This window comes from Natator depressus, chromosome 2 (genome assembly GCF_965152275.1).
Source record: "Natator depressus isolate rNatDep1 chromosome 2, rNatDep2.hap1, whole genome shotgun sequence".
NCBI lineage: Eukaryota > Metazoa > Chordata > Testudines > Cheloniidae > Natator > Natator depressus.
Window position 1 is genome coordinate 150,219,604 of NC_134235.1, and position 15,514 is coordinate 150,235,117.

The following is a 15,514-nucleotide window of genomic DNA, read 5'->3' on the forward strand; positions in this document are numbered from 1 at the left end:
GGTCTTGGAGCCCAAGCACTGGACTGACATTCTGGAGATCCGGGTTCAACTCCCACCTCTCTTACAGATGTCAGCAATTTGCCTAACCTCTGCATCTCAGTCCTTCATCTGTAAAATACATATATTGATATTTCCCTACCTCACTGGAGTGTTATGAGGATAAATTCATTCACAACTGTAGAGTGCCCAGACACAAGTGATGAGTACCATATAAGTACCTAGAGATATGGATGCTGAGTGTAATCAGGTAGCCCCCTTACAGGTAGTGATGTCTTGGGATCAGCCCACCTACCCCCATCACCTGGAATGGCCCTTTAAGATTTGGGACATTTTGATGTATACAAAGACCTAGGAAATAAGAAGGTTTGATAGAGAGGAAGACGCCCCAGGAATCAGTAGTGTTTGGGAGCAAGTCATCTATTGTTTCTTTAAGGGTCTAGAATCAGGACCCTTGCAGTGTGGATGGGGCAAGGCTCCCCTCTCACTCAACCAATTGGGGAGGAGCTGTAAGGAAGAGGACCAGCATATATGCTGCCTCCTTCCTCAGAGCATGGCAGACACCAAGGGAAGGCTATTTGCTGAATCTTCTGAGCCGGAGGACTGAGTAGGGGCGCTGGAACCATTTGTATGATGGGGGCGCTGAGAGCCATTGAAACAAACTGTAAACCCTGCATCTGATGGAAATCACTTCAAGCAGCAGCAACCCCGGTATGCCTAGTTCCAGCATCTATGCGACTGAATGCAATCCACCTGCAGAGCAACGAGGGGGCATGCTGAAGGGAAGCACCCCATGACATTGAGCAATTCACAATTGCCACTCTGTAAAGGTACAACACCTGAAAGGGGACAAGTACTTTTAACTCTCATTTAAATCAACTGGAGTTGACTGCACTCAGCACTTCACAAATGAAAATCAGCAGTTGGCAGGATGAGGCCTTTAATCGGTTTGCAGGGGTACTATTAAAGGGACATATCCTGCTTGCTGATTTTGAGGTCCAAAATTGTCCTAAGAATAGCTCAGGATGGCAGAGTTCTAGTAAAGAGATTCTGTCCTGTGAGAAATGGGAAAGAAAGACTTAAAATGATCTAATTAATATTGAAATAAAAGATGCACTTTATAAGAACCAGTGCAAAATGTACTGGATAATTAATGCTTTTAAAACCCCCATTTAACTTCTACCAAACTAAACACAAAAAGAAAGCATTTCATCCTCACTCAAGAAAAGCATGAGCTTCCAGGAAAGATTCTAATCCCCATCTCTAGTTCCTTAGAGCCACAGGAAGGCCAGCAGCAGCCACCCGCATACCCCTGCTATAACTACTAGTTCAACAGATACACAAAAAAGCTGCCACAAAAAAAGCTGACCCAAAGAACCACACAGACCACTTCAGCTGAAAGCATCAGTAAAAAACTATGTTCCAAATATTCAAACGGTAAGGTTTTAAGAGGGCAGTCACTGGATTAACATCCTTTGGGTAGTGAGGTGGGAGTTAGTAACAAATGTTTAATTTTAATTTAAATAATATTTGCAACATCTTTCTTAATAAATGATATGTTACTGTATTAACCAGTAACAAAAAATCCTTTGAGCTGAGATTGTAAAACAAAGCATGCTGCTGTTTAGTGTTATCTTGTTGTTTACATTTTAAAAAACATAAGTAAAGCCATATACCAATCTGTCTCCACTGAAAAATGATCCATAAGCATAGCCTGTTGGCTTATTGTAGAACTGCAACATACTAATTCCTCCTAATGCCTTTACATTTATGCATTTGGATCACTCATTACTGTATTATTAATAAGTTTCATGCTCTTTGAGGCAAGGGTTGTGCATCATGCTAGGTTTGTACAGTGCATGGTACGTTCTGAGCACTTACATTTAATTTTTTTAATTACTATTTGGATAGAAACCTCCATGTAGATAACTTAATGGCTAGAAACTATAATGTGGACAATGATCTTTAAAGATACTCAGCCAACATTAAAAAACATTTTAAATAAAAAATGAGATCTTCTCTTCTGATAGTTCACTGCCACCCCGATTTCAAATTTGTGCTTCATGTTGTAATCATCTCCCTCATCTCAATGGGCCAGCCCATCAGCATACTTTTCACAGAGAAATAATATCATAATAAAGGCATGTGACAAAACTCTTAATAGCTTCCTTAAGTGGTAAATCAGTTAAAAGAAAGATCAAAATAATGCTAATAGGGGTGAATGAAGCAAACTTATAAAAACAACAAATTGTTATTCTAATTTTAAAAATGAAACTTGGACAGTTAGTTTAACTCAGTACATGAAGATACATACAATTAAAATGGGATTAGACTGTGTAATAAGTAGTTTACATAACTGTACACAAATTGCCAGGTACTAGCTAAAAACGTGTGAGAAAACAAGAAATTTGAGGCCCTAGAGAATCTATACGCCAATAAAGGATTGTGTATGCCAGCTATTTAGTGTCAGATGAACAGGCCAAATTCTTCTCTGAGTTACACTGGTATAACTCTCAAGTAACTCCATTGACTTCACTGCAACTTCAGTGAAATTACTCTGGATTAACACTGGTGTAATGAAGAGCAGAATTTGATCTATATACTTGAATGGTTTACAATGTTTTCCAAAAGCCATAGTAACCTTGATTGGAAAGACTTGTTTTAATCTGTGTGATACTGCTGTACGTGCATTATTTCATAATAGTAAACAACATCTTTAAGGAGGAAAAGGGTAAGGAGTACTTTTCAGGGTGGGAGCTATTTTAATTTACAACTTTCTCAGGCTCTTCAGCAAATAACTGCACCTATGTACGTTGGGGGAACAGGTTTTAGTAGGTCTTTAGTAGGTCTTGACAGTGTAAGGTAGAGAGACAAGATGGGTGAGGTCATATCTTTTATTGCAGGGGTGAGCAAAGTACAGCTCCCGCCAGGGAGCAGGGTCAGGGACTTGCTCCACTCTGCACGTGCTGTGGCTCCGCGCAGCTCCCGGAAGCAGCGGCATGTCCCCCCTACCGCTCCTACACATAGGGGCAGCCAGGGGGCTCCGCATGCTGCCCCCACCCCAATCACCGGCTCTACAGTTCCCATTGGCCTGGAACTGCGGCCAATGGAAGCTGCAGGGGTGGCACCTGTGGACAGGGCAGCGTGCAGAGCCGCCTGGCCACCACTGCATCTCTGTGTAGGAGCTGGAGGGGGGACATGCTTCTAGGAGCTTCTAGGAGCTGTGGAGGTGGCGCCAGAGGATGGGGCAGCGTGCAGAGCCACCTGGACGCGCCTCCACATAGGAGCCAGAGAGCAGACATGCCGCTGCTTTTGGGAGCTGCGGGGGCAGCACCTGCAGACGGGGCAGAGCACAGACTCACTTGGCTGTGCCGGAGCTGGAGGGGGGACATGCTGCTACTTCCAGGAGCTGCTTGAGGTAAGCACCACCCGGAGCCTGCACCACTGACCTCCTCCCATGCCCCAACCCCCTGCCCCAGCCCTGAACCCCCTCCCACCCTGCAAACCCTTAGGTCCCAGCCTGGAGCACCCTCCTGTACCCCAAACCACCACTGACCTCCTCCTGTACCCCAAACCCATCATCTCCAGCCCCACCCCAGAGTCTGTAGCCCCAGCCAGAGCCCTCACCGCCCCCCCCCGCACTCCAACCCCCAGCCCCAGCCTGGAGCCCCCTCCCGCACCCTGAACTCCTCATTTCTGGTCCCATCCCAGAGCCCGCACCCCCAGGCAGAGCCCTCACCCCCTCCCAACTCCCAATTTCATGAGCATTCATGACCTGCCATACAATTTCCATAACCAGATGTGGCCCTCAGGCCAAAATGTTTGCCCACCCCTGTTTTATTGGATCAGCTTCTGCTGGTGAAAGAGACAAGCTTTCGAGCTTACACAGAGCTTTTCTTCAGATCAGTGTACGGTAGTCTAAATTACTGCAGGGGCATGTAGGTTACACAACCTGACACTTCCCATCTGAAGGATTCCTTCTAAAGGCTCCAAAATCTCTTTTGAAAATGGGAATTAGGCTGCTACATCACAGACAGACAGGTGGATCCTGAATCGATCTGGTGAAACTGGTCGGGATTTGTTTGTTTTAAATTTGAATTTTGGGTCATTTTTAGTTTTCATTTACCCAGGAATGGTCAGTGATCACATGGGTACACAGGCTTCAGTGGTGCAATAAGATTGTCAGAGATGGACATGCAGAGAACATCCAACCAGTGTGTCTTAAGGATGTAGCCAGAGATCAGTACTTGATCTGAAAGGAGGCTATGTCCCTTTGAGATTTGCCATAATGATGATAATAATAAGAACAGCCACAATGGGTCAGACCAATGGTCCATCTAGCCCAATATCCGGTTTTCTGACAATGGCCAGACCCAGATGCTTCAGAGGGAATTCTGAGTGATCCAGCCCCTGTCATGTAGTCCCAGCTTTTGGCTAGTTGGAGGTTTAGGAACACCTAAATCATGGGGTTGTGTCTCTAACCAACTTGGCTAATAGCCATTGATGGACCTATCCTGTATGAAAGTATCCAATTATTTTTTTTAACCTAGTTGTACTTTGGCCTTCAGAACATCCCATGGCAATGATTTCTACAGGTTGACTGTGCATTGTGTGAAGAAGTACTTTTGTTTGTTTTAAACCTGCTGCCTCTTCATTTCACTTAGTGCTTGTGTTATGTGAAGAGGTAAATAACACTTCACTATTCACTTTCTCTACACCATTCATGATTTATAGACCACTATCATATCCCTCCTTAATCATCTCTTTTCTAAGACGAACAGCACCAGTCTTTTTAATCTCTCCTCAATATGGAAGCTGTTCCATACTCCTAATAATTTTTGTTGCCCTTCTCTGCACCTTTTCCAATTCTACTGTATATTTTGAGGTGGGGTGACCAGAACTGTTTGCAGTATTGAAGGTGTGAATGTACTATGATATATTCTGTTTTATTATCTATTTCTTTCCTAATGGTTCCTGACATTCTGTTAGCTTTTTTTAACTGCCGCTACACACTGAGCACGTTTTCAGAGAACTATCCAAGGTCTCTTTCTTGAGTGGTAACAGTTAATTTAGATCCCAGCATTTTGTACGTATAGTTGGGATTGTTTTCCAATGTACATTACTTTGCACTTAACACTGAATTCATCTGTCATTTTGTTGTCCAAATTTTGTTGTCAATTTAGTGAAATCCCTTTGTAACTCATCGCAGTCAGCTTTGGACTTATCCAATTAATTTTGAATCATCTGCAAATTTTGCCACATTCATTTATGAATATGCTGAACTGCACAGGTCCCAGTACAGGTCCTTAAAGGACCCTGCTATTTACCTCTCTCCACTGAAACTTTTTATTCACATTGTAAATTAAAGTTCACACATTGTGCACCTAATCTGGATAGATGGGGCAGGCACATCCAGGCCTGACTGATGGGGCTGGACATATAAAATTTCCATCATAACCTACAATTTCCTGTCAGATTGTTACCTACAATGGCGACTGTTTCACGGGCAGTGGTTTACCGACCAAATATTCTCCTTCAGCCGCTGTACTTCAAACCCTACAGATTTGTACTCCCCTGGCCCCAAATCATGAAACTGCCATATGGTTAAATAAACATTAAATTAATAAACATTAAATTAATAAACAAAAAATTCATTGCGAAGCCATTAGGGTTGCTATACATATAAAAGATACATGACACAAACCTACATAAAAAAGGAAATGAAAAGTTAAGCCACACAATAATACGTACACTCTTCTCCTTCACCCACAGACACATACATTACCACTATCATACATCACAGAACACACACCATACCCTTAACTTTCCCCCTAGAGATCCCAAATCCTATCACACCCTTTAATTGCCCTTCTACACACAACCCTTTACCAAACTACCTTCTTCCAACACAAACTAGTCTCCAAGCATCCAGTGATAGGAGGAAAATAATCTGCTAAAGGGGAGTGCAGGAGAGGGAGAAGGGGGGTCTGAATGAAGGTGACAGTACCTGCACTGTGGAGTATGGTTGTTGTGGCAATGATAGGGTGTGCCCTTACTATTATTATCATATTATCATTATATTACCAAGGATGGATTTTAAAACCTGGATTTATGTTATAATGGGTGGTGGCAACTGTACTGATTTATTGATATGGATGTTTGGGATCTACATCTTTTTATTTAGTATTCCAATCTACCCAGATTTACTTTGAATGCTGTACAGATAACAATGTATGAATAACAGTAATGTCAGCAAATTAAAATATTTTTTAAAACTTCCTGCTGACTATTTTTGTATAAGACTAGAATTTTCTTCTCAAAAGTAAGACTCTCATGGTACAAGGAATAATTTTTTCTACAAGTTTGTATCCCTGACTGCTTTATTTTGAACAATAATCCCTCTTTCTATTAATGTAAATAGTATGGCGCAGATTGTGACTGGCCTTTCCACAGATGCATGGCTGTGTTTGAGCAAGGAGTTTTCCTCCCTCTCTTCTGAATCCTGTAAAAGGGTCAGGGACAGTTGCAGTTCATCTATTTAAGGAAGAACAGGGACAGCTCCCTCTAGACAACATTGGGTATGTATACATCACCTCAGAGAAGATTGAGAGAACTTGGGGCAATGACTCCATCCCTTATCCACACTGACCCTGCTTTCCTGGGAGCTCAGGAAGGGACTGTACTTCCCTGAGGAACAATCATTGACCGAGTCCCCACAGAGCCATGAGGCAAAGCACCACCCCATTCATGTCTTGTGCCCACCTAGCACAATCCATATAAATATAACTAAAATGTCATCACATTTACAATCAAACAAATGTAAAATATTTTAGTTTGTGTACACATACGCTATCCATCACTCACAACATGTAAAAGCAAACTGGAAAAAACTAGAGAGTGCACTGCAGAGAACAACGTTTTACTGACAGTGGGATGAACCAGAAGACCTAATAGGTCTTTCCATCTGCAAATGCTATGACTCTACGATTCGCATAGAAATAACAAAGGTCCATACATTTGTCAATGTTTGAAGAAGTCCATGATAACTGTGTCAGGCCTGGAGTAAGGGCTTCCTCAATTTGCTCCATAAATGGTTTCATCAGTGGTTCCAGAATAGCAGGAATTCCATTTACAAACTTTTTGTAATCAATCAAAAGATCCTGAAGTCTGCAAGATACAATCGTATTTTTTTAAGGCTAGCAATCATTTTTGTATTTCTTTCCATTTATTTAAAATGCACATAAATCTGGGCACATCTGCAATATTAATTAATACAAATCCATCTATTTTGGACCAACATCCAAAACTAGAAACTCTCCCTAACTGACTCAAACTAAGACTCTCAATAATAATAACAAAACAAAAATCCTTACAGACACTTTACACATCATCAAGAAGAAAGAAATGGCATATATCTTTTTTTAAAATTCCTTTGTAATTTACCTTTATTACTAGTGTGACAGATTGAGGGGGTGGGAGCAGTATGTTTGGGTCAAACTGCAAACTCCATCTTGTTTTGTGAATGTCATTTTGACTGTAACTTTCATTTTCGGGTGTATCCCTCAGAGGCACCTACCCCATGGGTGCTCTAGGCTTTAGAACCCACGGAAAAAAACTAGTGGGTACTTAGCACCCACCGGCAGCCAGCTTCCCCCTCCCCTCCCAGTGCCTCCCATCCATTGCCCAGCTCTGCCAACCAACTCTTCCCCCTCCCTCCCAGCGCCTCCCACCCACCGCAATCAGCTGTTTCACAGCATGCAGGAGATGCTGGGGGGAGGGGGAGGAGTGGGAAGAAGGCATACTCGCGGGAGGGGGTGGGAAGAGAAGGGGCAGAAAGAGGCGAGCGGGGGCTTGGGAGAAGGGCTGGGGTGGGGGTGGGGCCTGAGCGAAGTGGGGGTTTGAGCACCCCCGGGGCCCAGAGCAAGCTGGTGCCTGTGGTGACCCTCATGTGGTATTGCAACCTCCTTTGTGAATAACATCCATTTTGGAAAGAGGGCTTGATACCTAGTGGCATGTTTAAGTAGTCTGAGAAACCAGCACAAAACAATCTAGGGCCATCAACATGGAATGAGTCTTCCCTCGTAGAACTAGGGGTTTTCTATCCATAGGGCGTTTGACTTCGACTCTCTACACAGAAGCCGATGGAGGTGGGGCTGGAGCCAGGAACTTCTCCAGTGAAAGCACAAAGGTAACCAAGAGGGCCAGAGTTTTACAAGGTGGCTGCTTCTCAGAGCAAGAGGCTAGAATTCCACAACATGGGGGGGGGGGGCGGAACAGGCTAAGAGGGGAAGCCTAAGGATGCTGACCAAACCCAGGACTCCCAGGAGGGGTGAGATCAGACTTGGGGAGCTGCATTCAGGATTTTATTGTTTTTCAAAGATCTGTAACTTAGAGAAGTGACTAGTCATTACCCATATGCACGGAGTTTAGAAACACATGGGATACAGCAGTTGGGTCCACTCATAACAGATAGTATCAGTCACAAGAGGGAGACTGGGCCAGACTGTGACAACAAGCAAACTGGTATAACATAACCTATGGGCAAGACACTGAATAATATGCATAGGTGGCCATTCAAATAGCTACAAAATAACCCTATTTCTTAAACTGACATATAATTGTTTTCCAGAATCTTAGCCTTTACGGATGCAAAGAAAACTTTCAAAATGAAAACAATGTTCAGGATTTGCACAGATACATGAGCGTCTGCCTGAGTCTGCTGACCAATCCTGAAACAATCCTAGCCCTATATAAATCAACAAGAGCTTTGCCATTGACTTCAGTGGAGCCAGGTTTTCACCCACCAGACTGCCCCTTGATATTAATCTCAATGTGTGTTAACTCCGTGGACTAATAAGGACAATTTAATTGGGAGCACTCTTACTTATTTAACTACTGATCACTTCAGCGAAAACATCCAGCTGTGGTACTTATCCATCATTGGCGGATGAAGCAGCAGATATTGGGGTAAGATAACTAGCTGCTGTCAAAGAATGGGGAAGTCAAATCTCCTTCACTCAGATGTGAAGATGCCTCTGTTCCAGCCCAAAAGAGGAAGGGTAAGAACAGATGCATCCCCTCCCCACTGAAAAAGTTTCCACAGCCTCTTGAGTGCGAAAAACAAAAAGTGTCTGCTATACCTTGTTGGATACCAAAAGGGGAGGTTATTGACCTGTAACTGCAGGTTCTTCGAGCTGTGTGGCCCCTATCTGTATTCCACAGTGGGCTACACATGCACACCATGCGCCCAGAGCCGGAGAATTTGAAAGTAGTGTTCGCTGGTCCGCACATGTGCCCTGCTTCACCTCGTGTCTCCATCTGATGGGATAAAGGATGGAGCAGACTGCCTGCCTCTCCAGTTCCTTCTCTACCATCAGTCAGGTAAGATCTGAAGCAGAGGGGAAGAAGGGTGGGTAGTGGAATGAAATAGGGGCCACACATCTCAAAGAATCTCCCCTTCTTCTTTGAGTAATGGTCCCTATTGTATTCCACTGAGGGTGACTGACAAGCAGTATCTAAGTAGGAGGGGGATGCGAGGATACAGAGGATGCGAGGATGCCCCAAAGGAGGCATCAGCAGAGCAGTCCTGCTCCAGGGCATAAATGTCTTGCAAACATGTGAACGGAGCCCCACATGGCTGCTTTACAGATGTCAAGGAGGGGCACCTTCTGAAGTGATGCCATAATTGTTGCTTGTGGTGTGGTGGAATAAGCTCTTACCCCAGGGGGGTTGGGGCGGAGGAAGGTTCGATAGCGGATAGAGCATAATGTAGCCAGAAATCCATCTGGAGATTCTCTGAGTGGAGAAGGTGTGCCCCATAATTCTTTCTGCTATGGCAACAAACAGTCTCAAGGATTTCCTGATTGGCTTTGTTCTTTGCGGGTAAAAGGCCAGGGCCTGCCAAACACTGAGGGAGTGGAGTCTTCGTTCCTTTGGAGCAGGGTGCAATTTTGGGAAGAACACAAGTAACTGAATCGATTGGTTAAGGTGAAATTCTGAGACTACTTTAGGAGTGAATTTGGGGTATAGACACAGAGAAACCTTATCCTTATGCAATATAATATAAGAAGGATCTGCCATCATCACTGCAAGCTCGCCAATCCTTCTAGCTGAAGTGACAGTTACAAGGAAAGCAACCTTCGTGGAAAGGAGAGCATGAAGCAAGAAGCTAAAGGTTCTAAAGGGGGCCTATGAGTACTGAGAGAACAAGGTTTATGTCCCACTGGGGAGCAGGCTTCTGAATAGATGTGAAAGTTCTGATTAGGCCTTTCCAGAATCTATTGGTCAGTGGATGTGCAAAGACTGGGCAGCCATGAGAAGGTGGATGGTATGCACTGATTGCTGCCAAGTGGTCTTGCAAGGAGCTGATGGACAAGCCTGATGTCTTCAAAGATAGGATATAGTCCAAGATGAAGGGAATATCTGCAGTTTCTGGGAGAATGCCTCTTTGATGTACCCAAGAAGAAAAGCGCTTCCATTTAGCTCGGTAACATCTTCTAGTAGAGTCCTTTCTACTGTTCAAAAGGATGTCTCACACAGCTGTGGAGCATGAATGTTTTAAGGATGATGCCCATCCAAATACCAAGCCCTAAGACATAGAGGACACAGATTTGGGTGCTTGATCTTGCCGTTCCACTAGGTCAGGAGCTCAGGAAATGTTGGGATGAGGATTGGTGTTCAGGATGACGTGCATAGGAGGTTGGGAAACAAAAACTGTCTGGGCTAGAACGGGGCAATCAGGAAGAGCTGTGCCCTGTCCTTCTGGATTTTGCATAGAACTCATGGCAGGAGTGGTAGCAGAGGGAAGGCATAGCTGAACTGGTCCAACCAAGAAAGAAGCAGAGTGGAGGGTAGCCCTGGAGTCCTTCAGGGTATGGAGGGACTCATCAGTCTTTTGGTTGAAAAGCTGCAATTCATTGAAGGGAAGGTCCTCAGTGACATTCTGGGCCTCTCTAGGGAACCCTTACACATGGAGCCATGACTCCCTGTGCATGACAATGGCAGTAGCCATAGCTCTGGAGGAAATACCAGCAGCATTGACTGAGGATTGGAGAACGGTCTTGGCTATCAGTTTGCCTTCATCTATCAGAGCTTGGAAATGAGCTCTGTCCTGCTGCGAAAGGCTGTCGGTAAATTCCACAAACTTGGCATAGTTGAGGAAATCATATTTAGCCAGTAGCACCTGGTAATTGGCTATCCTGAACTGGAGGCTGGATGCTGAGAAGACCTTTCTCCCCAACAGATCCAAATGTTTACCCTCTTTATCAGGAGGAGTAGACCAGGCCTTTCAGAAATGGCTTGGACTACCACTGAGTTGGGAACGGGGTGAGAAAACAAAAATTCCACTCCTTTGGTTAGCACCTTTTGGTCCTAACGCTGTCCTTTTGGTCCTAACGCTTCTCTGTCCTTTTCAGGAAGTACAAGTGGCAGGGGTGTGCCAAACTGTCCCAGTTGGCTCCATTAATGGAAAGAGCTATTCTGTTGGGTCCAGATGTATGGAGAATGTCTCAGAGTTTGTGCTGGGAGTCCTAGACTTCTTCCAGACAGATCTGAAGTTCTCCAGCAACTCTGCGAAGAAGGTCCTGGAACTATCTGAAGTCATTGGCGGGTGAGGAGAGAGATGTAGAAGTCACTGCTTTGTCTGGAGATGAAGACAACAGTCTTACTGGTTCCAGCGGAACAGCAGTTTCTGATGTGTAATGTTCCTCCTCCTCTTCTGTCATATCCGGGTGCATATCTGAGTATTCCCTTAGAGAGGAGGCAAGGGGTGACTCACTAGCAAATTGGATTGACTCCAGGGGAGAACTGGTCCCAAGATCCTCAATATGGCCAGTAGGAAAGGTCAACATGTGGTCGCAGGGGCCACCATGGCATGGGGTACATCAACAGCTCCGATGAGGCAGAGGTTGGCCCCAAACCAGAGGTTGGATGAGGCAGAGGTTGGCCCCAAACTAGTGCAGGTCTTTTGGGTGGCAGAGGATACCTAGGATGGGGGGGGGGGGGAAGGTTCATTGAGTGGTTCAGAATCTCCCGATTAAGAGAAGGTTGATTCTGGTTCCAGTAGCAGTACCATCAGAGCTGTCAGAGGGAAGATATTCCCTGTACTGGATGGGTGTCAAACTCCTTCCAGCTGTCAACTCCCTCGGTGGTGGTGTTATCTCTTTGGAGATGGAGGGACCCGATGAGGAAAGGAATTGTGGATCCAGGACAGCAAAAATGTCCTGTGGAGCAGTAATGGATTCAGCTCTCCCTGGTGTGAGAAGGGTTCTACTTGTTCGAGCCACTGGAGCCAGCAAGGAAGACAGTGCCCAAAAGCTGATGATGATCGGACTTCGTACTGATTAATTCTGGGGTTTTGGAGGTGCCAAGGATGACGGTACCAACGGATCACGGTCTGGTACCAATGTAGCCCAATACTTATGAACTTTCTTGTCATGCCTCTTCGACTTAGGACGTACTAAGTCCTCATGGGCTGAGCTGATGGGCTTACTTAGAGCCAAATCCAACTTCTTTGAAGTGGATTTAGAGGAAGACTTTAGGGTATGTCTGCACTACGAAATTTGGTCAATTTTATAGAAGTCGATTTTTAGAATTCGATTTTATACAGTCGATTGCGTATGTCCACACTAAGCACATCAAGTTGGCAGACTGCATCCTCGCTACTGTGGCTAGCATTGACTTACAGAGTGGTGCACTATGGATAGCTATCCCACAGTTCCCGCAGGCTCCGCCACCCATTGGAATTCTGGGTTAAGCTCCCAATGCCTGATGGGGCAAAAACATTGTCACAGATGGTTTTGGGTACATGTCGTTAGTCATCCCTCCCTTCGGGAAAGCAACGGCAGACAATCGTTTCACGCCTTTTTTCCTGGGTTACCTGTGCAGACGCGATACCACGGCAAGCATGGAGCCCGCTCAGCTCACTGTCACTGCTGCTGTAGGACTGGTAGCTGTCCTCGTCGGACATGTAGCTTGGCCAGGGGTTCTAGGAAGTCTTCCCTGCCCAGCTCCTAGCAAGCTCCAGGGCATGGTGTACAGCTCTAGCGCTTCCGCTGCAACTCTGCTCTCCTGCGAGCTGGAGGCTTCTGCCTCAGGCTGCTCTCCCAGCTGGCAGCACTGCGCGGTCGCACCTACCCCAGCCTACCCCTTGCTCCCATGGCTCATGAAGCCTGGAGAGTAGTAAGGAGCAGTTCAACTATAGGCTAAGCAAGTGCAGAATGGTGGTAGAATGTGCCTTTGGATGTTTAAAAGCTTGCTGGCGCTGTTGGTCAGACCTCAGTGCAGCCAACAATCCCATTGTTATTGCTACTTGCTGTGTGCTCCATAATATCTGTGAGAGTAAGGGGGAGACGTTCATGGCGGGGTGGGAGCTTGAGGCAAATTGCCTGGAGTCCAATTTTGAGCAGCCAGACACCAGGGCAATTAGAAGAGCACAGCAAGGCACGCTGCGCATCAGAGAGGCTTTGAAAACCAGTTTCATGACTGGCCAGGCTTCGGTGTGACAGTTGTATGTGTTTCTCCTTGATGCAAACCCGCCCCTTTGTTGATTTTAATTCCCTGTAAGCCAACCACCCTCCCCCCTTCGAAATAAAGTAACTATTGTTTTGAAACCATGCACTCTTTCTTTATTAATTAAAAAAAATGAGATAACGGACAAAGTAGCCCGGGCGGGGTGGGGGAGGAGGGAAGGACAAGGCCAAATTGCTTATTGTAGCCACACTAAAAATCCAACTGTTTGAATGACAGCCTTCTGTTGCTTGGGCCATCCTCTGGAGTGGAGTGGCTGGGTGCCCAGAGCCTCCCACTCCATGTTCTTGGGCGTCTGGGTGAGGAGGCTATGAAACATGGGCAGGAGGGTAGGCGGTTATACAGTGGATGCAGCGGGGGTCTGTGCTCTTGTTGGCTTTCCTGCAGCTCCAACAAACTCTTCATCATGTCTGTTTGCTCCCCCAACAGATGCTTCATCATGTCCGTTTGCTCCCCCATTAGCCTCAGCATTGCGTCCTGCCTCCGCTCTTCATGCTCACTTAACTCTTTCCTGGCCTCTGCCACTGAATGCCTCCCTGCATTAAGCTGTGCCCTATCAGTGCAGGAGGACTGCATGAGCTCGGAAAACATGTCATCGCTAGTGCGTTTTTTTCCGCTTCTAATCTGCGATAACCTCAGGGACGGAGATGATACAGGGAGTGTAGAAACATTCTACGCTCTACGATTCTGGGGGGACTGCATGGGCACCTGTGCTGCTGAGTTCGTCATGCTGACCAAACAGGAAATGAAATTCAAAAGTTCCTGGGGCTTTTCCTGTGTACCTGGCTAGTGCATCGGAGTTCAAAGTGCTGTCCAGAGCAGTTACAATGGAACACTCTGGGATAGCTCCCGGAGGCCAATACCATCAATTTGCATCCGCATTACCCCAAATTCGACCCAGCAAGGTCTATTTTAGTGCTACTCCCCTTGGCGGGGAGGAGTTCAGAAGTCGATTTTAAGAGGCCTTTAGGTTGACGGAACGGGGTTGGTTGTGTGGACGCAGTCATTTTTAAACTGATCTAACGTGGCTAAATTCAACCTAACCCCATAGTGTAGATCAGGGCTTAGTCTCATGCTTATGAGAGTGCTTCCTGGATTCCTGACAAGATCCTGCCCGAGGGCCTGGGGGTGGGGGGTAGAGTCTCCCCACAACAAAGTCGGACTTCTCCATGACCTTTTCCATGAGGTATTTGTGGAGACAAAGTTCCCACCCTTCTTTGGTATGGCTGGAGAACGATTGGCAGATTGATTGGCACCTAGCTGTAATGTCGGCTTCCCCGAGGCCATAAAGGCAGCACCGGTGGTCATCACTAACTGAGGAGGATTGTGGGCAGGAAGAGCAGAGTTTGAACCCCAGAGTCCTAAGCGTAGTCCAGGACCCAAACAGAGTCCAAAACGCTAAACTGTAAAAACTGTTAAAACTATTTATAAAAGCAGATCAAATTCTTATTTTGTAGAATGAAGCTGAAGCTATGGACACAGGAGGTTCCAACCCAAAACATGCAGCGGTAAGAAGGAATTGGAAAGGAAGTCAGTCAGTCCCACCGTTTACCCCTTTGGATGGAGGCATGAAGTGAACCAGGGCACATGTAGGCCCAGGGACACTATTTTCAGATTCTCCAGCTCTGGGTGCATGCATAACCCATAGTGGAACACAACAGGGACCATCACTCAAAGATGAATCCCAATTTCCCCTTCCCAGCTGCCAAATTCCCCAGCTTTTCCCTGGCAACTTCTATAGGGCAGTTATCCATTGTCAACAGGAAAATCTTCTACACATTAATAGCTGAAAATCTGGGGACAGCATAAACTAAATTGATTTTTCACTAAAATAAAGAAATAAGTAACACAAGCAATAGTATATTGACAGTACTTTGTACTGTACCTGGATTGTAGCAGGGACAATTAGTAGGGAGAAGAACTGGAGAGCAGTGCTCCATAATTCTAGCATCAATGCAGCATAGTTTTGGCCTAATATGCCACACACGAC

At 45.6% G+C, this 15,514-nt stretch overlaps 1 protein-coding gene across 1 annotated transcript in view; it reads right to left on the reverse strand.

The window, feature by feature from the left end:
- Nucleotides 1-15,514, reverse strand: part of LOC141982777 (dynein axonemal heavy chain 5-like) — a 272,918-nt gene that overhangs the window by 194,380 nt on the left and 63,024 nt on the right. Inside the window, exon 21 of the mRNA XM_074945122.1 lies at nucleotides 7,013-7,164. Within this exon, the coding sequence (XP_074801223.1) occupies nucleotides 7,013-7,164 (152 nt within the window). The remainder of the gene's footprint in view (nucleotides 1-7,012; nucleotides 7,165-15,514) is intronic.